The 23,104-nt window shown below is 38.7% G+C and overlaps 2 protein-coding genes across 3 annotated transcripts; one reads left to right on the top strand and one right to left on the bottom strand.

Annotated features, from left to right (window-relative positions):
• Positions 1-275: 275 nt before the first annotated feature.
• nbr1a (NBR1 autophagy cargo receptor a) lies at positions 276-14,718 on the bottom strand. Its single transcript, XM_053341348.1, has 22 exons — positions 14,542-14,718; positions 14,046-14,108; positions 13,048-13,066; positions 12,540-12,562; positions 12,005-12,226; positions 11,194-11,265; positions 10,836-11,065; positions 10,572-10,691; positions 9,980-10,279; positions 9,480-9,639; positions 8,801-9,049; positions 8,254-8,379; positions 8,043-8,118; positions 7,786-7,899; positions 7,512-7,691; positions 7,232-7,366; positions 6,891-7,048; positions 5,529-6,025; positions 4,971-5,056; positions 3,870-3,957; positions 3,456-3,555; positions 276-2,064 (listed from the first exon to the last, which is right to left on the bottom strand). The coding sequence occupies exons 1-22, from the start codon at positions 14,641-14,643 to the stop codon at positions 1,876-1,878; spliced, it is 3,309 nt and encodes a 1,102-aa protein (XP_053197323.1). The 5' UTR covers positions 14,644-14,718; the 3' UTR covers positions 276-1,875.
• A 1,286-nt stretch (positions 14,719-16,004) lies between these two features.
• Positions 16,005-22,866, top strand: psme3 (proteasome activator subunit 3). 2 transcript variants are annotated; one of them, XM_053341196.1, is made up of 10 exons: positions 16,005-16,144; positions 18,638-18,670; positions 18,766-18,828; positions 19,398-19,502; positions 19,605-19,653; positions 19,945-20,063; positions 20,814-20,950; positions 21,081-21,135; positions 21,978-22,064; positions 22,173-22,866. In XM_053341196.1, the coding sequence occupies exons 1-10, from the start codon at positions 16,103-16,105 to the stop codon at positions 22,251-22,253; spliced, it is 771 nt and encodes a 256-aa protein (XP_053197171.1). In that variant the 5' UTR covers positions 16,005-16,102; the 3' UTR covers positions 22,254-22,866. The 2 variants fall into 2 exon arrangements, with proteins under 2 accessions (XP_053197171.1, XP_053197172.1); XM_053341197.1 differs by lacking the exons at positions 18,638-18,670; positions 18,766-18,828 and having other exon boundaries at positions 16,011-16,144.
• The last annotated feature ends 238 nt before the right edge of the window (positions 22,867-23,104 follow it).

Raw genomic sequence — 23,104 nt, forward strand, 5'->3', positions numbered from 1 at the left:
AAGAAAAATATGGATTCAAATGAACCTCAACCAACCACACACACACACACACACACACACACATATACACACACACACACACAGAGAGAGAGACAGAGACAAAGGAGGAATAAGTCAAAAAAAAAAAAAAAAAAAGAGGCATACATTAACTTAAATCTACACACACACACACACACAGAGAGACAGAAAGGAGGAATAAGTGTAAAAAAAAAAAAAAAAAAAAAAAAAAAGAGGCATACATTGACTTAAATCTCCACACACACACACACCACAAACAATGTCAAATCACCATATGTATATTTCAGTAAACTAATCATTTTCATCAATAGAAGGCAAAATGAAATTAAATATACTTGGTTCCACTAAAGAGAGATTTGAGAGATTTGAGGAATGTGTTGATTAGAGACATCTCAGTTTGGATTAGCTCTAAAAAATACTCTAAAGTTTCAGTTGGTGGTCGGATGGTCGGATAGTCGGATGACGAGGATAAAGAAATGCAGGCAGGGGTGTTAAACCATGACGCGAAGAAAGCAGACTTTTATTTTGTAGGGTTTTTTTTTAATTTCCTTTTCTTAATTATTATTATTTTATGTTTTTTTTTTTCTTATTTTTTTTTTTTTTAATCCACTGTGACTGTGCTAAGATAAGACCACGAGAACACGACTCATCTCTAAAGCCTCTACCTGTCATGCAGGTGTCTCCTAAAACTCCTAAAAAGCGGTAGAAAACATCTTGTTGTGTGTTGTTGTCTGTGTGTGTCCACGGGGGAACGGGGCGAACGTGGTGAACAGGCGATCCCCGCTCCAGACGGTGGGGTTTTTTTTTTTTGTTGTTTTTTTTTTTTCTTCTTGTAATACATTCCACATGTCAACGTCTAAAATAACAGTACTCTGATACAGAAAAAGATTGCATTGTTTAGGCAGATTTCACTACGAGAAAAATCGAGAAAAAAGTCTTACATGTCTTATTTGTTTGTTCCTACTACTGCACTGCTGACCCCTGCTGACCCCTGCTGACCCCTCCCCCTGCCCTGCCCCCACTATAGCTTCATTAACATCACCTTTAAAATTTAACAGCGGGCTTTTCAGAACATTTTTATATCTTTTTATATATGACATTCAACGATATTCATCTTCACTGTTCTACACATGTGAGGATTATCTAGCCAAGCCCCGTCAAAAGATGTCCTAAAAATGTTTCTCCGAGCCAGGAGGAAGCAGCTACGACAGCCATACGAACACTAAAGATGAAGAGTTGAAATACTTTTACACTTTTGTCCCTCTCCTTTTTTTAATTTTTTTTTTTTAAACCCACACATAAAGCTCTACTGCCCAGGTAAAACAAGGGCAAGGTTAACCACAATCCATTATAATCTAATAGTGTTTTTTATATGGTTAATTTAAAATTATAGGCAAAGGCAGGAGAAGCTGTACAATGAATGCTTCTTTCTCTTCTCTTCTCTTTAAATCACGTCTGAGAATGGAAAAATAAACTCTCCCTCTTATCATTTTTGTTCCATGTTTTTTTTTCTTCTTCTTCATATTTCAAGTGATATAATAATTCTCCTATAAGCGTCATTACGTCTTGGTCCAAATTAACAATCCACCTTTTCAAAATAAAATAAAAAAAATCAATGACATTTAATCATAAATATTCTTTTTCAGTCGGCTTCTGATAACTCAGAATAAAACCAAACACTAGGAAGGCTGAGCGATACACAGATCATAATCTAAATATTCTCTTTACATTATGATTAAGAGGGTGAAGAAAGGTCAAAAGGTCAAATCAAGTCAGAAATTACTTCCTATTACAGCCTCACAGTAGGCCCCCTCTCTCTCTCTCGCACAGCTTTCTTTCTTTCTTTCTTTCTTTCCCTCAGTGCTGAGTGTCGACAGCTCGGTTCTGGCTATCCTCGGCCATCTGCACCAGCTCGTTGACGGTGTGCAGCAGGCTGTAGCCGTGCTTCCTCAGCAGACGCTGGTTGAGCCGCTGGTCTCTGAAGCCCATCTCCAGCAGCATGGCCATCAGGGAAGGGTCCTGTCTGGTGGCTGGGTCGATGCCTCGCTGGAGAGGTGGGGGATAAGAGAGAGAGAGATTATGTAGATAATACTGGTCTGATGGGGGGATATTTTTAATGTGATGACTTCTAATCGATCTGCAAAGAAGTCTGTCTGTCTTTATATGTGTGAATAAATAAATTAAATATATATATATATATATATATATATATATATATATATATATATAGAGAGAGAGAGAGAGAGAGAGAGAGAGAGTGTTACTATTCGTTTCACTAGTTTCACTTTTGATGTACTCTTATTATTAATCTTTTTTATTATTATTTTTCACGTCAAGGCTTCAAATAAGCCGGGTTTTCGGCCTCTTGCTGCATTGTATATTTTTTTTAGCTTTTTCTTTTTTGGTGTCATTTTTAATTTGTGTTCCATGTTTTTTTTTTCAAATTTCAAGTGATGTAATTCTCCTATAAGCGTTACTCACAAACTAAACTAATCAAATATGGTGATAAAGTCTTTAGGTCCCTGTAAGTTAACCTATCATCCTATCATCTGATACTTTGACGTAAGCTTTTTCACTCTAACTGCACATGGCGTGAAGTATTTCTAATCCAATACATTCAGTGAAACATGTGGTTGATGGAGCTTGTGGGCAAAGTTACCAAAGATATCTTCACGACTAAATTCAGGAGAAAAGAAAGAGGGGGCGGGGGGGGGTTACAAAAACCTGTTTAACTTCCTCCCTTGTTTACCACACAGAGACTAGACTACGAGACTACTGACAGAAACACCTGCTACATTTCTCTCTAAAGTCATTTTTACCCTCGTTAGATAACATCATATGATTACCAGCTTTTATATTAGAGTTGTAATTATTATATATTACTGTCTTGGACCCATGCTGTCAAAGTCTCAATCAGTCCCTGGATTCATTCTTAAAATATGAATACAATACAAACTCTGTCCTTCTATCAACCACCTGTAAACCTTACATCCAGGCTCCCTCACTCCCTCCTCTCTTCATCTCCTACAGTTAATTAAGACGCCTTCAGTCTTCCTCTGAACCTCAATTAATAAAAAAAACTATCTATAACCAAATGAATAAATGCAATGATTTGGCACACGTCCACATCTGAATCTTGACACACCAGCTCTTCCTGTTTTGACCACATTTTTTGGAGGGACGGCATTTTTTTTTTTTTTTTTGTGTGCATGTTTAGCTCTTATGTAAGGACTTTAAAAATCATGGTGGTGTTGAGTACTGAGTCTTTACCCAACTCTCTGTCTCTTCCTGTGCATATATTTACACAGGAAGAGCAGAAACCACCCAAGCTTATTTTTTTAGCTCTTTAAATATTCATCTTGTACTTTGTCTTATTTTATCTGCCTAGTTTTTTGGGTTTTTTTAAATGTCGATGTACCGGTTGCTGTGTGGTTTACCTGTATTGAACAGTTTGGTCCAGTGAAGAGAGCCTTATAAGCGGATGCTGCCACAGAAAGGGCCCCCTTGACAAATCCCTCAGTGATGCCTCCTTGGCCCCTGGCACAAACACAAGGATGTGGTTTAGCTTGGTTATGTAACGTTATTAAAAAGGAACAACGTGTTCCAGTTATTCTTGTTTTTACAAAAGCAAAGAGATGAAGTAGCTAATATACTTATTTACAGGTGCATCACATTGTTTTAACAGTCAGTGATTATACAAACTGACTCTTTATTAAAAGGATGTTAAATCAGGTTGTTATATGATAAGATGATCGAGGTAGATAAACTAAAAGAACAAGAAGTAAAAGTAGAGGAATTTCTCGTTCTGCTAAAGTTAAAAGTATCAAGTTTGACTGTTTGTTGTGTTTCACCTTGGCAGCAGTGCGTTGCTGGGTCTGGGGTTATATGTCTCAAAGGCACTGGATGCTGAGCCTGCAGATCTTGACAGACCAGATGATACTGCAGAAGAGATAAAAATAAGGAAATAACACACACACACACACACACACACACACAAATACACACACGCAATGTTACAGGAGGAACTCTTCTGCTGAAGCAACAAATCCTGAAAGCCTGTGTGTGCTGGCTAACTTCCTTTCTTCCCACAGAGGGTGAAATGTGTTTCCTTTTTCGCCAAAAACAAAGTAGTAAAACTGGTGATTCAGGTCGACTCATTTACTTTATCAGAAGGTTTTAAGGCAAGACTGGAGTTACACAAGCCTGCTGTACATTTACCAAGAAAACACTGGTGACGATGTTGTGTTGATGTTGTTGTGCCATGCTGGTCTTGATCCATTTGTGCCAGTATGTACCAGGGTTATTATAGTTTTGACATTTTCTTTAGTTTTTATTTTTATTTAGTTTTTCAGTTTGCTTTTTTATTTCATTTTAGTTTTAGTGAGTTCAACAAGTGATTTAGTAGTTTTAGTTTGGTTTTATTTTGAAGGAATTGACTAGTTTTATTTTGAAGGAATTGACTAGTTTTAGTTCAGTTTTATTTTGAAGGAATTGACTAGTTTTAGTTTGGTTTTATTTTGAAGGAATTGACTAGTTTTAAGTTTAGTTTTATTTTGAAGGAATTGACTAGTTTCAGTTTAGTTTTTATTTAGTTTTAGTTTTTCAGGTATTAAGAGAAAGCCTTGACTTGTAGAAGCTGAAAAGGATGAAAGAATGTTTGACACCAAATATGGTTTATCATCAAGTCCTTTTTAATTTCATTCTTTAACCACGAAGCATAGCGGCTGCTGCAGGACAGGAAGTAATCGAGGGAGAAAATGAAGCTAAATTTATCTGCAATTCAGTTTAGTTTTACATTGTTTTCTTTTTTTTTAAATTTTAATTTCAGTTCACTAAATTATTTTTTCATTGCTAGTTTTAGTTTTAGTTTACTATAATAACCTTGGTATGTACTATGACACTTCCTGTTCTCATTATATAACCAACTAAGTGACTCTGATGGTCAAACTCACCATTTAAGTGGACCCTCGGTTGTTGTGGCTCATAGGTTTCACAGACTGGAGGACTGGGATCCTCAGCTAAGTACAGTGCCTCAGATCTGAAACATACAGGAAACAAATGAGATTTAAACCATGTAAAATAAATATGGTCCATTTTGGAGTCCAGGAATTAATTGGTATTTAAAAACTACTGAAAAATAGATTTTAAAGAAACAAAAAGCAATGATGCAAAAACCTTGTTTAAGATTGGAGGATAAATACCTGACTCATACTGACAAATCATGTAGTTTCAACACTTTTAAGGCTCTAATTCCTTTTTCGCTCCATCATCTTCCTCATTTTTTAAAATACCAGAATCATAATCCAAACTGTTCTCACGGCCAGAAGATGCTGAACTGACTCTAATTATTTCTTGCAGCAGGAAACAGAATAACTAGTTGAAGGGTGGCCATTTAAAAAAAAAACCTCTGTGTAATATAAAACATCTGTAATATCTCTTATCTCTATTCTGAGGTAAAGAAAAGGTTGTTTTAAGCGTGCTAATAGAGAGCATGGATCCCTCCATCTAACCTGGGTGAGTAGAGGGCCGGTGGGGGCAGGAGGGGGTCGGGCAGAACTGGAGGTGGCACCACTTCAGGGGTGAGAGTCACAGCATCCAGAGTTTGGGAAGCACACAGCATCTGGTTCACACTGCTGTGGATTGGGGGGGGGACACACAGGGGCCAAGTTTTCAATGAGGTATTCTCGGCAGCGACCACCTCCTCCTCCGTCTGCTCCTGCCTCTCTATGGGTGGTGCCTCCCTGTCCGACTCTTCCTCTTCTTCTTCTCCTTCTTCCTCCTCTTCCTCTTCCTCCTCCTCCTCCTCTTCCACCTCCTCCTCCTCCTCCTCCTCCTGCTGCTGCTGTTGTTGGTCGGGGCTGGCTGAGGTCACAGCGACAGCAGTGTCAGGCTGCGACATGGCGGAGCTGTACATGGACTCCCCCAGAGGACGGCTGGTGTCAAAGCAGTCTGGGAGGACAATGATGTAATCGTCACAGGAGGAGACTGACGAGGTCTGGCTGCTGACCTGAGACACAGGAGAAGAAGAAGATGATGATGATGATGACATTTATGGACTTTGAACAGACATCTGAGACCAAAATCTGCCTTTCATCACTGAATAAGGATCGTTTAAAGTGTTTAAATGTGGATTTGTGGTCTGGTTCACTCATTTATAAAGATATGACAAAAAGACACACACAAGTAGACAGTATGGTCACTGAAAACTGCATATATATTAGTACAGAGGAGTCAAACTCATTTTCATTCAACGGCCACATACAGACCAATTTGAGCTCATGTGGCCGGATCATTAAATAGATGGAGGGAAGAAAGGAAGGAAATAAGAAGGGAAGGAAGGAAGGAAAGACAGACAAAAGGAAAGAGAGAAGAAAGGCAGGAAGGACAGACAGAAGGAAGGAAGGAAGGAAAGAAGGAAGGACAGATGGAAGAAACGGAGGAACGAACGAACGAATGAACGAACGAAGGAAGAAAGGAAAACAGGAAGGTAGGAAGGACAGATGGCAGGAAGGACAGAAGGAAGAAACAGAGGAAGGAAGAAAGGGAGGAAGGACAGATGGAAGGAAGAAAGGAAAAAAGGAAGGTAGGAAGGACAGATGGAAGGAATGAAAAAAAGGATAAAAGGAAGGTAGGGAGGAAGGACAGATGGAAGGAAGGACAGAAGGAAGGAAGGAAGAAAGGAAAAAAGGAAGGTAGGAAGGACAGATGGAAGGAATGAAAAAAAGGATAAAAGGAGGGTATGGAGGCAGGACAGAAGGAAGAAAGGAAGGAAGGAAAAGAACACAGAAAGGAAAGTGGGCCGGTTCTGGCCCAGGGGCCGCATGTTTGACACCCCTGTATTAGTATAAAGAAAAGGTTAAAAATGTGCTTACCTCATCCCAGTCTTCACCTTTAGTTCCACCTTCCTTCTCTTCTTGAGTATCCGTCATGTTTTGCATGTCGTCCAAGACCACGACCTCTTCATCTTCATCTTCGTTATCATGCTGTGAACTGACCTGCAGGTTTTCAATCTCTGGTTCCAGCATGAGAGCTTATAATAAAGACAAAAACACAGCAGAATGAGCATGTTAATATTGTATAGGATGCATTTATTAATGAATTACTACAAAAGTGAAGCATTGAAACTGTAATAACATCCAGAGAGAAGTAAATTAAGGAAGTCTTAATGCTGCATATTATAAAATAACTTAAATGGAGGAAGTTGTTATCTAACCTGGCCTTATCTCTTGGCTGGTTTGGTTGAGACCTGTGATGGGAAGTGGAGCTAAACAGATCTCCTCATTTCCCCCCTCCGCCTTCTCAGTCACCACAGCTCTCTCGAGGTAGAAGCTGGGGCCCCGAGAAACAACTGGAAATGTTTAATAGAAGAAAAAAAGGCATTACTAACTCATTTTAATACTACATGCACTATTATTGTGATAATAGTGTAGATTAGTGCAGTAGGAGGGTCATTCTTTGATGCTATTTATTAAGGAGACACAGTGGCTCCTCACCCTGTGGTTTGTAGGTGCTGTGCTGGGCTCTGCGTAAGGGTCTGTGGTCGGGGGCTTCCTCCAAAGTGAGAGACCGGATGACAGTCTCACAGAGGAACTGAGCTCCACTGATCTCCTCTTCCTTCTCCTCTTCTGGTGCAACTGGCTCCAACAGCTCCCTCTGGTGCCCAAGCTTCACTCCTGACCAAAAAAAGGTGATAAGTAAGATCAATCTAACCTGTTTTTCTAATAACAGCCTTTGTCTTTGAACTTTCTAATACTCAACCAGTCTTACCAAAAAGCTTTCTGACCCCTGTGACTTCTAAGTGATCTTTTATCTGCGAGGCGATGGCCGGCTTATCCAACACAGGGGCATCATGGGGCAGAGGTGATATGCAGGGTGTCAAATCTAGAAATTAGGTAGAAAAAAAAAGAAACCCTCAACTTAGCTTATATATTTAAACATCGTCAAAATAAAGTTAGGAAATGTCATTTTGCTGTAATTCTTCTCCAGGAAGTAGCATCTTGTCGCTCATGTCATATGTTTCTTACCCACAGGTGTGTTGTTGGGAACCTTCTCCAGCTCTTGCACAATATTTATATCCAGCAACTCAAATGACAATAGATCCTAAAAAAAAAATAACAACAGAAGAAGAAGTGCAGAAAAATTAGAGCACAAGCTTTTTTTTTTACACAGCTTCTATAACACTATTCGGTTTTAAAAACATGTCAACAGCAACAGCAGGGCTTTCAGAGCGAGCACCTGTGCGGTCAGCAGGTCGACTGAGGGAAAGTAGAAGTCTTCATGGCTGAGGTCAACAGACAAGCCAGTGCCGCTGTCTTTGGATCTGATCTCCTTCTCCTTTTCAACTGGCCTCAACTGCTCCTTCTAAAGCAAACACAAGATTACCGCCATTAATATCATCGTTCATTCAAACGTGAGCATTTATCTTTTGTGTATGAGAGCTCCACCTTAAAAATGATTAACACTGACATTTCAATATACTTGAAAATGAAAACACTGAAGAGGTGAATATTCATGTGCAGGCAGTTTTAAAGTGTAGAGTATCCTTCATTATTTGTGATTCTCTGTTTAAAATGAATCTTTTCAAATGTTATCCTGAAAACTTAAACAGACTTCAATAGCAAAAAGTCAACAGGATAAAATTTAAAAATGAGTTATGTTGCTGTATCAAGCTGAATATATAAAATAATTTAGTATTTTACGAAAAGCAATGAGTCATCTGCATAATAACGTTAACATTTAGATGCACATGTCCACCGCTAATGTCCTTGGTTATCAGACTTGCCAGTCGTTTGCTCTGAAGTTCGAGTGCGTTGCGGCTGTCGCCGGGGTCGACCACGATGCTGCACCAGACACGTGGGCCAAACTGACACCCGCAGTGCGCCAGCCGCCAGTGGGAGGTGTACGTCCCCTCCATCACGGGAGCGACAAAGGCCACACTGACCACGCCCACTTGTCCGGGCAGCAGCAGGGGGACCGGCACCTCCCTCTTCTCCTCTGACGCCAGGCCGAGGTTTCCCCACATGAACACTAGCTGGGTGCACGCACACACATACACAAAACACAAAAATAGGAATACACATGCGAAAAAGCACAAAGACGACAGCATGCAACCAAAGTCACATGACAGAAAAAAAACACACACGCGCTCAGGTGAGGCACACACACACACACGCACACACACACACACACACACACACACACACACACACACATTCAAACAATGACACAGACTTAAGAACTTAAACCACAACACAGATTCAACTGAATTTAAATAATAAACAGCTCAGACAGATAGAAATTAGTTGTATTGTATTAAGCTGGGTAAGAAAAGTTTAGCTGGTGTTAGTGGATAAAAAGGAGGCAATGAGTTGAATGGGGGCTCAAAGTGGAAGTGAAGCAGGTGGGGGGAAAGGGGGGGCAAAGAGAGTGGAGCTTGTCCTCGCGACGGGTGGGAGGGGTACCTTAGTCTCTGAGGTCCAGCTGATAGTGCCCGAGTTCCTCATCTTCCAGTATTTGATGAACTTGGTACCAGGCTCCAGACGGGTGCCGTCAGGCAGATTTTCATCCAGAAACAAGGCAGCCATAGTGGGCACCAAGGACGTGTGCGAGACCCCGGGACCCCTAGTTTCAAGTGTACAGAGCATTGTTGAAAATAGCCCTGGTTTCTTATAATACCCATCTCTTTTGTTCTCTACGAATCAAAAAAGCAGGACCCCAGATTTTTTTGCAGCTCAAAAGCATTTTTTCTTAGAAAATCTATGAAGCAGCAGCAGCAGTTTTCACATTGAGGTAGTTCCAACATTTTCCACCACCCCAGAGCAGCCAGCGATACACTCATACAGACTAGATAACAAAGATGGCATATTTTGATTTCTTTTCTTGGAAAAAAAAGACTTTTTTGCATCCATGCTGGGTTCGAGGTACCCAGCACTGTAGGACGCCCTTCCGAGGTGGCGCTTACTCTGGACTGGAGGCCTGGGGATCAGGGGCCGGGGCAGGGATGGGACCTTGGGCTGGGGTTGGACCTGAGGCTGTTTCTGAAGTAGCGGAGGGGGGCAGGGCTGGGACCTGGGTGGAGGCGGAGGCCATGTTAGTCAGGTTGGCTCTGCCTGAGGTAGAGGGCCCACTCCACTGCAGCCCCCTCTTCTCCAGTCTCAGTTTCTTCTTGATTTCCTTCACTTCGGCTCTTAGCTGCCTCCTTTCTGCTTTGAGGCGCTGTCGCTCGGCCTTGCGCACTGTCCTGTCTCCTCGCCTTGGGAACCTGGTTTGAAATGTTATCAGGAAGACCTATTTGTTGACTATCAAGAGTGTTTTATTTTCAAAAACAAAACACGCACAATTCATGAATTACAGTGCTCTAGCTGCTAGAACAATTTGCATTCCTGCTTTGCATCTATTTTTATTTGCTTGTGCTCCAATAATGCAAAAAGCCAAGTGAAAGCAAAAAAGGCTAGCACTGTTGTACGTTTAAAAAAAAACAAGAAAACCAAAAAAAAAAAACATCCTATTGTTTCAAGATGTGGGACGATTAATCTTCAGTCTTTTGGGTTTACCTTAATTCTCCCGACATGCCATGCTCAGGGATGGACAGAGGTGTCTTGGTTCGCACGAGGTTGTGGCTGGGGTCATGGCTATGTCTGCACAACTCACACAGGATGCAGGAGGGGCACACACTGGCAGAGAGAAGAGTCGACAACATAGACAGCTGAAAAACTGACTGCCTTATACACTAATCGGTCTATAATATCAATAAAAGGAGATACTGTCACTTAGAGATCAGGTAAAACACTTTAATAAGCTGTTCCTTCCAAGCCTACCTGCATTTGTAAGCCCCTTCAGAGGTGAGTTTGTTGCAGCTGCTGCAGTTTGGGGTGTAGCCAAGAGAGCCGTTGGAGGTGGAGGTGGAGGGGCCTGGTCTGGGCCCTATAGGACCGCCGCTAGCACCCATGACTTCACCGGGCCCATCAGGAGATTTGTGAGTACAGCACTGGCCAGAAAAGTCATTGCACATCCTTTCCACTACCTCCTTCACCACCTCGTCTTTAAACTGTGACAGAAAGGAAAGAGTTTGATTTATGTTGGTAGAGGTAGCAGGTAGAAACAATATCAATCATGTATCTAACACGAAATGTTAAAAAGTGGTGTTATTGCTTTGTATTAAATGATAAACCTTACCTTCTCCATGTATGATCTGAACCACATGGGAGGATCTTCTTGTTTGCTTCCTTTGCTGTCTTTCACAGCGACCTGTATAAAAATATATCAGGCACAAATTAGCCATTTTCCCTGCATGCATTTAGCAACTGTATACATTGATTTGGGGCAATGACTGCATTAAAGACTGTGTAAAGTGAATTCAGACATTTTCTTCAAAACACATTAAATAGGTCATAAATGTATTTCTAAAAAAGGTGTAAAAAGCATTTCAACCATTTAGATTTGAATTGTGGAGCTAGGCTTCACAAACTGTGTTTCAAGATTTTTGTGTTCAGGATTTAGTGATTAGCATAAACCCGCCCCTGCTGCTGTAGAGGTATAAATACATTCAGCACACACTACTACTACTACAGTCTACAGTTAGCCAGTTAGCTGCCGAGTTAGCCACCGAGCTAGCAGCCGAGTTAGCCACCAAGCTAGCAGCCCAACTAGCAGCTGAGTTAGCAGCAGAAAGCTCTCAGACGTAGCCGTCCATGTTTCTGGTAGAGTTGGTGACTTTGATTGACAGGTGACACTTGGTAGGGGGCGGGGCTTCAGCGAACTCGGCGGCCACGCCCACAGCGTTTGGGAGCACAGAGAGAGGCTGATTTTTGCACAACTTTGAAGCTTAATTTCATATATTTGGCGATTTTTTTAATCATTCAAATTTGGCAGGGTGGTTAACAACACACTTTTCTGTGGTATGTCAAACTCAGAACACATATTTATTCTTACTTTACACCGACTTTAAATAATTGATTTCAGAGCTTAATTAAATAAATCAACATACAAGTGGAAGAAGAGGAGGAGATTCCATCTGGTTCCTCGCAGCCTCTCTCTCGGGGGTGACCTGTGTGCCTTTGTCCACCGTCTTGACCCTTGATGGGTAAGGAGGAGCGGGTCGGAGGTCTCCTTTCAGCTCCTTCACCTCCGTCTTCAGCGGGCCTCCGCAGGCCTGGCCTTTCATCTTGTACACGTTCATGTGCAACTGGTTCCCCTGCTTGTCTGCGCTCTGTTGGAAAAACAATTATAAGCACACACACACACACACCAGGGGACACTGACACAAAAATATGCAAAATGCAAATAACACGAGACATATTCAAGGGATAATTTGCATACATTATAACTGAAATAAGCGGTTACTTCCTGCCTTTGTCTATGTAGTAAAGATTGATGCTGATTTGTTCAACAGCTATTATTTCCCAAATGTCCCATGTTCTGCATTTTCTACACTTATCCCTCTGTTATGACAATGTCTAACGTGTTGTTGAATTTCACTCTGACTTTACAGTTCAGCCAGAAATCCAGCAGTGAGTCAGTACCTTAATGGCTTCTTCATATTCATCTGAAAAAGAAAAGAACAAATCAACAGTGAGTTTTTTTGGATCATAGACAGATAACCAATTAAAAAGGGACAGCTTCACAATATTTCAAGTCTGCTTTAATAACACTGAGGTGTCTTTATGAAAGATATGAATACTGAAAGAGGGACTTTGGCACTAAAAAGACTTTAACGTTGAAATATATCTACTTTATTTGACTCATTTGGACGACTGAAGCTTCATATTAGCTTCACATCAACTTTTAAATACATTTTTACACAGAAGGAGACTTATGGACACTGAGTCAGTATGATCAGGTGAATGTTCATTTGGGCTCCTGACAATTGAATTTAAGACTTGAGAAATTGTGACCTGGTCCTCTACCATTTCCAATATCATGTAGTTAAATATTATCTAAAGTGCATCCATGTAATTTATATTTTTATTTAAATGTGATCATTTCCCCTTGAAAATAATGTAAAACAAACCAAATGAATATTTATCTCACCTTGACTGTTTATGCAAATCTGAAATAAAGAGTGAAAAAAGGTCAAAATGAATAACATCATCATCATAAAACTCTTCAACAACTTTAAAAAGGACTAAAGCAGCGGTGTCAAACATATGGCTTACAGGCCAGAACCGGCCAGCTAAGGGGTCAAATTCGACCCGTTGGATAACTTTGCAAAATATGAAAATTACAGAAAAGTAACTCCAATTTTTTCCACCCTGAGCAGAAAACAAGTATCTAACAAAACAATGAATACATATTGTGGTCATATTAAAAAACATTCATATTAGAGCCAGACCGATATAATGGTTAACTGATATGACTGTTCGATATCGGCCTATCACCCATACATTGGTATCGGCAATATTTTTTTAAAGTAGGCAACATTTTATGTATATCCTTTTTTCTTAATTCAAGTTTATTGCATACATATATATTCTGTTGTTATATGTGTTTTATTATTTATAGTCATTTATAATTATTACATTCTCACTGTAGTTCAGTGTTTCTGTGATTTTAGGGTTAGTGTTTAATAACCACATTGCAAAAAATGTGCTTTTAATGTATATATATTCTGTTAGATTATCGGCCTATATATCGATACTGAAATTCTTAAACTCCCTAATACCAATATTGACCCTAAAAATCCAGGTTGGGCCCTAATTAATATATTAAACATTGTGCAAAATGTTGTATGCAAAATAATCTTAAATAAAACCCTAATATATATTGTTGAAATTGCTCTCATTTCTCACAGTAAATAGATGGTTTATCTTAGTAAAGTTATATTATATATATATTACATATTATATATAGGTTACTTGACATCAAATTGGTCTATATGTATGTGGCCTTTAACCTAAAATGAGTTTGAACCCCTGAACTAGAGCAAATAAACACTGCACAAATATATATATATATATATATATATATATATATATATATATATATGTATACACACACACACACACACACACACACACACACACACTTACCTCTTCATTATCTTCATCAAAGTACTTTACTTGAAAGTGATTGATTCCGAATGATGCCTTTATCTGAAATACACAATTTTTAAAACTTAGAGATTGAAAACACAGCAAAAAAAAAACATCTTCCAATATTAAAACTTCTTCTTCCACGTGTCATGAAAACGTCAATAATGTCACGTTGAGATGAACCTCTACAGCTGCTGCGTGCGTGTATATGCGTGCATTTGTGTATAAGCGTGTGTGTGTGTGCGTGCATAATACAACGTCGTTTTTAGCCTAACCGAGCAGACTTTCAGTGCATATTTTAGTCACAAGCTTGCTACTTTTACCAAAATAATAACCCATTTGTGCAACATTGGGTCGCAACAGTATCGCCTGTCCTTCAAGTGGAGTCCTATTGTTTACGTGTCTAGGCCATGATGTCTGGGCCTGCTCTTTTTTTTCCTCTCCACCAAACTGCGCCAGCGTTTAGCCAACACGCTCGGCTCCAGCAGCTTACCCAGGCTTCCACCGAGTCCCACTCCAATTTGTCCAAATCCTGAGCCAGAAACCTCTTCACGTTCCCCCGAAAATTGACTTTAATGGTAACAGGGAGCCCCATGTCCGCCGCTGACGAGCTGTATAATGGCTATCATTAGCGGTGACACCGGCCCTGTTTGATCCCCTGCTGCCCTCGACTGTCTTCTCTTGTTTACATCGTCAGCTGCGTCGGAGAAAAATATGGTGACGTTTCAGGCGCATGCGCACTACCGAGCACCACAGAGGTTTTTGTTTTTTGTATGGGTCGCATTTCCTGATATGAAGAAAATGTAAAGAAGATATATATATATCTAAGCTCATTTCCGACAATGTGATGAAAAAAATTAGCCTGGAAGTCAAAATAATGACAAACTATTTCAAAATAGTGAGATACTAATACGTCACAAGATAAAGTAGGGTTTATTCAGTCATCACAACACAACAAACAGAAAAGTACTTACTGTATACAATAAGTATATCAATTCTAAATAACAGCATAAAATAATTAATGTATGGTGTTAATGGCTGAAAAGGTATAGGCAGAAGCATAAAGTCATTATTTTGATATGCTAAATTGTTATTTTGAGATAATTTCTCATTATTTTTAGAAACCAAGTCATTATTTTGAGTTCTTAAATCTGTATTTTGAGATAGTTTCTCATATTTTAAGATACTAAGTCGTTATTTTTGATAGTTTCTCATATTTTGAGTTACTAAGTCGTTATTTTGAGATACTAAGTCATTTTCTTTAGATAGTTTCTCATATTTTGAGATAAAAAGTCATTATTTTGAAATACTTCCTCATATTTTAAGATACTAAGTCATGTTTTGAGTTACTATGTCATTATTATGACAAAATAAATCATTATTTTGAGATAGTATCTCAGTATTTTTTTATTATACAATCTAAAGGACAGTAGTCACATTCAGAAGACTGCACTTTTCAACAAAAGAAAAAAGATTTTATAACAAGCATTTTATAACATTTGACATACTTTTTATAAAATGTGATCTCATTTAGATCTGCTTCAAATATAGGAATAGTGTGTTTTTTTAAAATAAAGTTTGTGTATTAAATATTTTGCCAAAGTAATACATTATTATTCCCAAATTCTTGTTTTTCTTGTCCTCCAATTGGAGACCAAATTTAATATTGGCATATGCTAAAATCAAAGTACTTTGACCATTATAGGTTATCCAATATTAAAAAGTCTCCCAAAAGTTTTCAGAATAATGTACAAGAGAAAAAAATTTCAATGTCTGAGATGCAAAAAGTACAGATATTTAAATCTAAATTAAACCTTTAGCGTACATATAATCTGTTTTTTAAAATATATATATTGCTTTTGTCAATAAAAAAACAAAAACAAAAAAAAACCTAAACCACGTGTTTTTTGGCGTCGCGCAGCACTGACGTCATCTCTAAGCTCACACAAGTGTGGCTGAGAAGTGAAGAAGAAGAAGCTACACACACACACATACACGTTTACAGGTGAAGTTTGATGCATTTGGGACAATCTTCGCTTGCTTGATTACATAAGATGTCTTCACTCCTCAAGGTGGACAATGAGATTAAAACCAAGGTGAGTTTAAGGGCTTTTTGTTTTGGGGTTTGTTTAGCCCCCGTGTGTATGTGTGTTTGCTTGCGTGTTAAGAGCCGCATGATGTGATCAGATAAGGCCTGAGCTAAAGAGGCTGCTGCTAACACTAACCTACTTGTTTCCCGCCTCTTAACTACACACCTGTCAAACTTACCAACAGGTGCTGAGCCGAGCTGATGTTTCGCTTTACGAGGAGAGTTGAATTAAAGTTTCTATTTCAGCCTCACGTGCGCGTAAATACAGTGATGGTAGCAGAAGCACATGCACCCAAAAAAAGGAGGAGGCCTTAGCTGTCCAGCGTCAAGCCTGCTAATATTATAATTTAGACACATTTATTAACCAGCCAGACACATTTATATACTCTCAAATGAAAGGTTAGATCTTATTATATTAACCTAATGTATAATTAAATGAAGCGTGCAACAAGACTGCGATTAAAACACCACATAATATTAAATGGGGTGTAATAAAATTTAAGATATTCCTTTTATTAGAAACATAATGGAGGGATTTACATTGTTACAGCAGTAAAGTGTCAATAAAGAACAATAAATAATAAATACAAAAGCTATAAAAATGATAGTAGTATATCAAATAATCACAATATTATGTATTATAAGAGTAATATTGATGTTGAGTGAGTTAAATTGGACAGTAAAAAATAGAAGTGTCAATAAAGAACAATAAACAATGGTAGTAAAAAAATATATGTAATAAAATAATCTTGACATTATGTATAAGAGTAATTTTGGTGTTGAGTGATAATATAGCTGAGTTTTGATATTGTTATTACACAGATTAGTTTTACATTTTAAGGTATAGCTTGTCAAATTGTGTAGGTTGAGTGGGGGGTGGGGGGTCAGTTTGACAGCTGCAGGGGGGGGGGGGTCCTGTCATATCTCTCCTTCGCACACTTTGGGTGAAGGAGTCCCATGATAATAAATAGCTTCAAGACGAGCAGTGTTTTCTTTCTCGGTTTCAGGGTGAAGGAGGAACATATAGATTTTTTTAGTGTTTGATTCTCAGGGTTTTTTGCATCACTTACATTTGTTTTAAACCCACTTTCAAATTTCTGAATCCCATATTTTGTTTATAAATATGGAGAAATGGCTTCCCCCTCTGTCCACATCACAATGGACTAGATCCATATTAAAAACCTCTATAAATAGATTTCTCTAATCTGTGCTGTGTGTCTAGTCTGGTGTAGTTTGGATGAGGGGGGAAAAGCAGTGAAATCACCCTCTTTTCATTCTTCACAAAGAGAATAAAGGTTTCACAGACATGAAAGTGGATTTAAACAGTATTTCAGCTTTTTCATAATCATAGTAAGTGATGCAAAACAGGAGAGTCAGCTGCTGAATATCACCATTTATGTTTCAGTTAATTTCCTATCCTAACCATGAATCTGAAGCAGATTTCAGCATCGTGTGTGTTTACAGTTTCAGCTTCGAATGATAGTTTGTGTTTATGGTTTTTGGACACAATTTAGAAGAATGTTTCACCAGGACAATCATCTCATTATTCACAAAGAGAATAAAGGTTTCACAGACACGAAAGTGGATTTAAACTGTTTCGGCTTTTTCATCAGTAGTAAATGGCAAAAATGGAGAATCAGCTGCTTAACCCGGGGGTGGGATTTTAGACCCTGTTCATTGTTAAATTTGATCTCAGCACCCCTAAAAATAAATACATAATTATTGATATTTATTATTTTTTTAACACTTCATAATCTGACTTTTAACACAATTCTAATTAGGAGCTGAGCCCCCCAAAAGGTCTGATCTTACAATCGGCCCTGCTGATGAATATCATTATTTATGTGTCCCTTACTTTCCCACCCTGTCCCTGAATCAGCTTTGAATGATAGTTTGTGTTTATGGTTTTTGGACACAGTTTAGAAGAATGGTGCCTCATTATAGAGCCAATTTAAGATTAGACATTAGATGTGACTGGCACCAGATCCATATTGCTCCTTTTCTCCCCATTCCTTCTTTTGTCCATGCTGTATGAGAGTGTCCTCAGTTTTAGAGAAAGGTGATCAGATACCTTCTCATAACTAACTGGAGCATAAATACCAATTGATCCAGCTTTGGTTTTTCTGATTGAAGGCTCTCATCTTATATTTTAAGCTTGACAGCTGCCAATAAGATTTGCTTTCAGTGTTGGAAACCTCAACATGACACTCGCTTTTGTATTTTCTGGATATTTCATATCTGGATCTATCTACAGCAAGAATCAATTAGCTCTCAACCAAGGACAATACATTCATGGACAACCCTGATAAAAATTTCTGTGTGACATTTGGCTGTCAGTGGGTTGGGGAAGAGGTGCGAGGGGCTTATATTTTATTATATCTCAAAGCAAACTGATCTGTTTGCTGATTAATCCATGTTGAATTATTGATCTTCCAATTAAAAAATGTGTGGCTTTGTAAATGATCTAATAGTTAAACTCTTGTCTTGTGTGATTTTGCAGGTTGATGCTTTCAGGGAACGTATCACTGCAGAGGTGAGTATTGATTATCTTGCATTGTTACACACACAGCTATTAAAAACTGTCTGGTGTTCAAGCAGTTCTCAATTAACAATCTGCATCTCTTTCAGGCGGAGGATCTAGTCGCAAATTTTTTCCCAAAGAAATTACTGGAACTTGATCATTTCCTAAAGGTCAGTGACGTGTTCATTCAGCTAAATGTGCATTATGGTTTCAGATCTGTGTACATCCTGATCAGGAATGGGTGAGATGGATTAAAGCTTGTGTCATGTCATATGGAGTTATATTATACGTCTTAGTCTTCTCCTTATGGATAGTTGAGGTAGAAAGTGCCCTCTCATCCATTTTGACCATGAAGTTTGAGAAATGTTCGGATAAACGGAAATAAGAACATCTACAATCTCATGATGAAGTTGGCACAATCCATCTGCAGAGGAAGATGCTGTGGTACTGTCGAAAGCTCCAGAACGGCTGATGTGATGAAGTTTGTTTTCCTGTTAATGGATAAGATAACTATGAATCTTTTTGGCTCAACCAGTACACCACAGTACATACCTGGTTAAACTACGTAATGGCACTGATGCAAAAACCCAAGTAGTCCTGTTACTGATGTGCAATAATGCCCACAGTGGTCAAATACATGCAGACATTAAAGAGATAGTTACTACACCTTCAAGGGTGTGGCAGAATATGACAGATCAAGACATATTAAAGGCAAATGTTAATGTTATGTCTTTTTCAGGATCCAATCATAAATATCACCGAACTGAAGGAGATTCACTCGGAGATCAACCTGACAGTGCCAGACCCCATCCTGCTCTCAAACCTCCATGACGGACTAGAAGCGGTGAGGCTCCATTTTAAAAAGTGTAATGAAATCCTCAATGAATGCTGTGAGAAAAGGAGCCTAATCCTGTTTTTTTGTTTTTTTTTCATCTTTTTTCCACAGCAAAATGCCAAAAAGCGAAAGCTGGAGGATGGAGGTGGGGAGGACAAGGGTGAGTGTAAGAATAGAGAGAGTCCTCGTTGTTAGAGGGACATAATTTAAAGTAAGGACTAAGGTTAAGAATCATTGTGATGTAAATTACATATGAGAAGTGCGATGACTATGATTCAGCCTACATTATGCAAGCGAATGAGGACAAAGTTCCATCTAAAGTAATTTTACAGCTTTTCTTTACATTATAAAGAGTGTATGGCATCCTCTATACATGATAATAATCTCTCCTATCCCCTTTTTTTAAGTTTGACACTTATTCCTTTTACCCTCCTTTCATTCTGTCATCCAGTGACTGGCACCAAGGTCTTCGTCATGCCTGGTGGGATGATGAAGAGCAACGCAAACCTTGTCGATCTCATTGAAAAGGTTAAACCAGAGATCAGGACGCTCATAGAGAAATGTAACACAGTAAGTAACATCTCACACAGTAATGGTGCTTTTCCACTACACAGTTCCAGCACGACTCGACTCGACTCGGTTTTTTTTGCGTTTCCACTAGGGATAGTACCTGGTACCTGCTACTTTTTTAGTACCTGCTCTGCTGAGGCTCCAAGCGAGCCGAGCCGATACTAAATGTGACGTCAACAGACTGCCGGCCGCTGATTGGTCAGAAGAGTTGTCGCTAGAAGAGTCATGAGCCGTCCCACACATGAATCAAACCCGCCATTTTTAAATACCGGCAACAGCGTTACAGCGATTGGTTTCTCTTCTCTTGCTTTGTGTGTGACAGAAAGCCACATACAGCAGCAAGTACACCATCGCCTCCATGTCCTCCATTGTTTATGTGTTTGTGTCGCATATAAAATGAAGTCACAGCAGTTTTGCGGAGCCGTTGCTATGACAACCCACGTTGAGTAGGTACCTTTTTGTAATGGAAAAGGTCGGTCCTGGAACCGTGTCGAGCCGAGTACTGCTGGAACTGTGTAGTTGAAAAGCGCCAAATGTAAGGTAGCAACAGTAACCCTACGTGGCTTCCAAGACATGAACTTTAGTGTTAAAGCCTTAAATGTTATAAATAATAATACTCACTTACTGATGAAATGGAAACAAATCAAGACACAAGAACTCCTTCTCAGTATTGTAAATCTGAACTTCACTGCTGGCGTCCAAAATATTCCTCTCCACCTCTTTTTCTAAATAGTTCTTTTTCTCTCATAGGTCAAAATGTGGGTTCAGCTGCTTATCCCCAGGATAGAAGATGGCAACAATTTTGGTGTTTCAATCCAGGAGGAGACGGTCGCTGAGCTCAGAACAGTTGAAGGAGAGGCAGCTTCTTACCTCGACCAGATATCAAGGTTTGTAGAGTGCTTTTGAAACTGGTGCTTAATGAGATCTCTTTGCAGCTAGTTTGTTTTACTCGTTTGTGTCTTTTGAAAATGTAAAAGACTGTTTCATTACATGTTTGTCTGTCTTCTTTACTTCCAGATACTACATCACAAGGGCAAAGCTGGTTTCTAAAATAGCAAAATATCCACATGTGGTAAGTAAATGTTATGTAAAACTATTCCAGCAGGTCAAAAGTCAGCCTAGCAGCTCTGTGAGACTTTGAGCTAAATGTTAACTTCATAATAACATGCTGAGGCTGTTGAGAATATCATTAGTTTTTCAATGATATTGTCAAAAATGTAAATATTGGGTGTAATTAAAATTCTGTTGATGGCACTACATAAATAGGTAAGGGATCACCATAATTATCACAGTTATCCTCAAGGGACCTTGAATGTCTGCACCAAGTTTAATGGCAATATAATTGTTGAGATTTTAATTAAAAAAAAATAAAAACAATGTCATCAAAGTCAGGATTCATCCTCTTAAGACCATGAATTTCTACAAAATGGTCAACCTTTCAATAGTTTCTGAGACATTTCAATCTGGACCAAAGTGGTGGATTGACCTACATTGCCGTTCTTAAGAGCCATGCTTTGAGGATTGCTAAAAATAAAGCAGAAGGTACTGAGAAGACCAGTGCATATTACAAAAAAATTGCTCAAAGTATAAATAATGTGGTCAGGAATAAGACTAATAAAGTTCAAGTTAGATCAACAAAAGCACAGAGCCAATTCAGAAATAAAAAGGTCAGACATGTATATCACTATCCAGAAAGCAAATGATGCTTAATTCTTAAAAATGTATGTATAAAAATCATGCTGTTTTGTGGGTTTCTTTATCTAAAAAATCTTTAAGGAGGTAATTTCAAGCCAGAGAGTAGTAAAAAGTAAAAAGCTGTGTGGCTGAATTATTTACATTCACTATCTGAGACTGTGGATATCTGATATATTTAAATTAAAATTGAATAATGTACTTTTTTCCTTCTTTCATTAGGAGGACTATCGGCGCACAGTAACAGAGATTGATGAAAAGGAATACATCAGTCTGAAGATCATAGTTTCGGAGCTCAGAAATCAATACGTATGTCTTTTATTTCTCTTATCAACATTTATTTGACTAATAGAGTATTGCTTTTTTACTGCATACTCATTCCGATGAAAATAATACCTTCTTTTTCTCCTTTCTTAGGTAACGTTACATGACATGATCCTGAAGAACATTGAGAAGATCAAGAGGCCTCGAAGCAGTAATGCCGACGCGTTGTACTGATGTTCATCCAGCCATCAGAGCCTCCACCACCCTCTCATATCCGCCCCCACCCCCCGTCTCCCTGCCATAGCTGTTGAGCTACAGTAGCCTGGCCCTCGTCCATGGGACTACAACTAGACATTCACCTACTTCAGTACAATCAATACAGTCCAGTACAAAAAAACATAGCTTCCATAGATGGACACAACGCACATGGTTTTTGTTTTAATTGTAAAATATTTTTTTTCCTGTTTTAAAACCCTTTTTGAAAACATAATTATTCTCTCGAAAAGTTGAGAGACGGATCATAGATGACAAAAAGCGTTATGTATTTTTTAATTTTAATTAAACATTTTGTCCTCAGATCTTTTTGTGAAATGGTTTCATTTATAGCGCTTAAAGAAAATTCAAAGCAGGTTGGTTGGCTTCATGTTCACTGCTTCACGAATGTTACTTTTTACATTTTTAATCAAGTCTTGAGACACCAGCTCCATCTGGTCGTTTACAGGCTACACAACAAGAAGGCTCTTTTTTTTCCCACTGAATGTTATACATTACATGGTAGTGATAGTAGTAATAAATATGAATATTAAACAGGTGTTACCACATAGGTTTAGTGGTTTTCAGAGAAAATCCCCGAAGCATCTGTTATGTTGAGGCATTGAGTGTATTAAATAAAAACATTTTTGATAAGTTTTTGATTTTGCTGCATGTCTTTTGCACAGTTATTTATCAAGTATCAGATAAAAGGTTTTTTTTCTTGGAGATGGAGAAAGGTTTTTGTTTGAGGCATTAAATACCTGCAGTATTAGTATTTGACCAGCAGGTGTCACTGTGGCATTTATCTACCACCTACAATCTGTTGAGGCATT

The sequence above is a fragment of the Scomber japonicus genome, chromosome 20, assembly GCF_027409825.1.
Source record: "Scomber japonicus isolate fScoJap1 chromosome 20, fScoJap1.pri, whole genome shotgun sequence".
Lineage (NCBI taxonomy): Eukaryota > Metazoa > Chordata > Actinopteri > Scombriformes > Scombridae > Scomber > Scomber japonicus.

Bases quoted from the DNA above. Each gene is read 5' to 3' on its own strand.
- nbr1a (XM_053341348.1), bottom strand. From the start codon at position 14,643: ATGGGGCTCCCTGTTACCATTAAAGTCAATTTTCGGGGGAACGTGAAG. The intron at 10,280-10,571 runs GTAAACCCAAAA...ATTTCAAACCAG, and splicing joins GGCATGTCGGGAGAATTAAG to GTTCCCAAGGCGAGGAGACA. The intron at 7,900-8,042 runs GTAAGAAACATA...CCTAATTTCTAG, and splicing joins TCCCAACAACACACCTGTGG to ATTTGACACCCTGCATATCA.
- psme3 (XM_053341196.1), top strand. From the start codon at position 16,103: ATGTCTTCACTCCTCAAGGTGGACAATGAGATTAAAACCAAG. The intron at 18,829-19,397 runs GTCAGTGACGTG...TGTCTTTTTCAG, and splicing joins AACTTGATCATTTCCTAAAG to GATCCAATCATAAATATCAC. The intron at 19,654-19,944 runs GTGAGTGTAAGA...TCTGTCATCCAG, and splicing joins TGGAGGTGGGGAGGACAAGG to TGACTGGCACCAAGGTCTTC.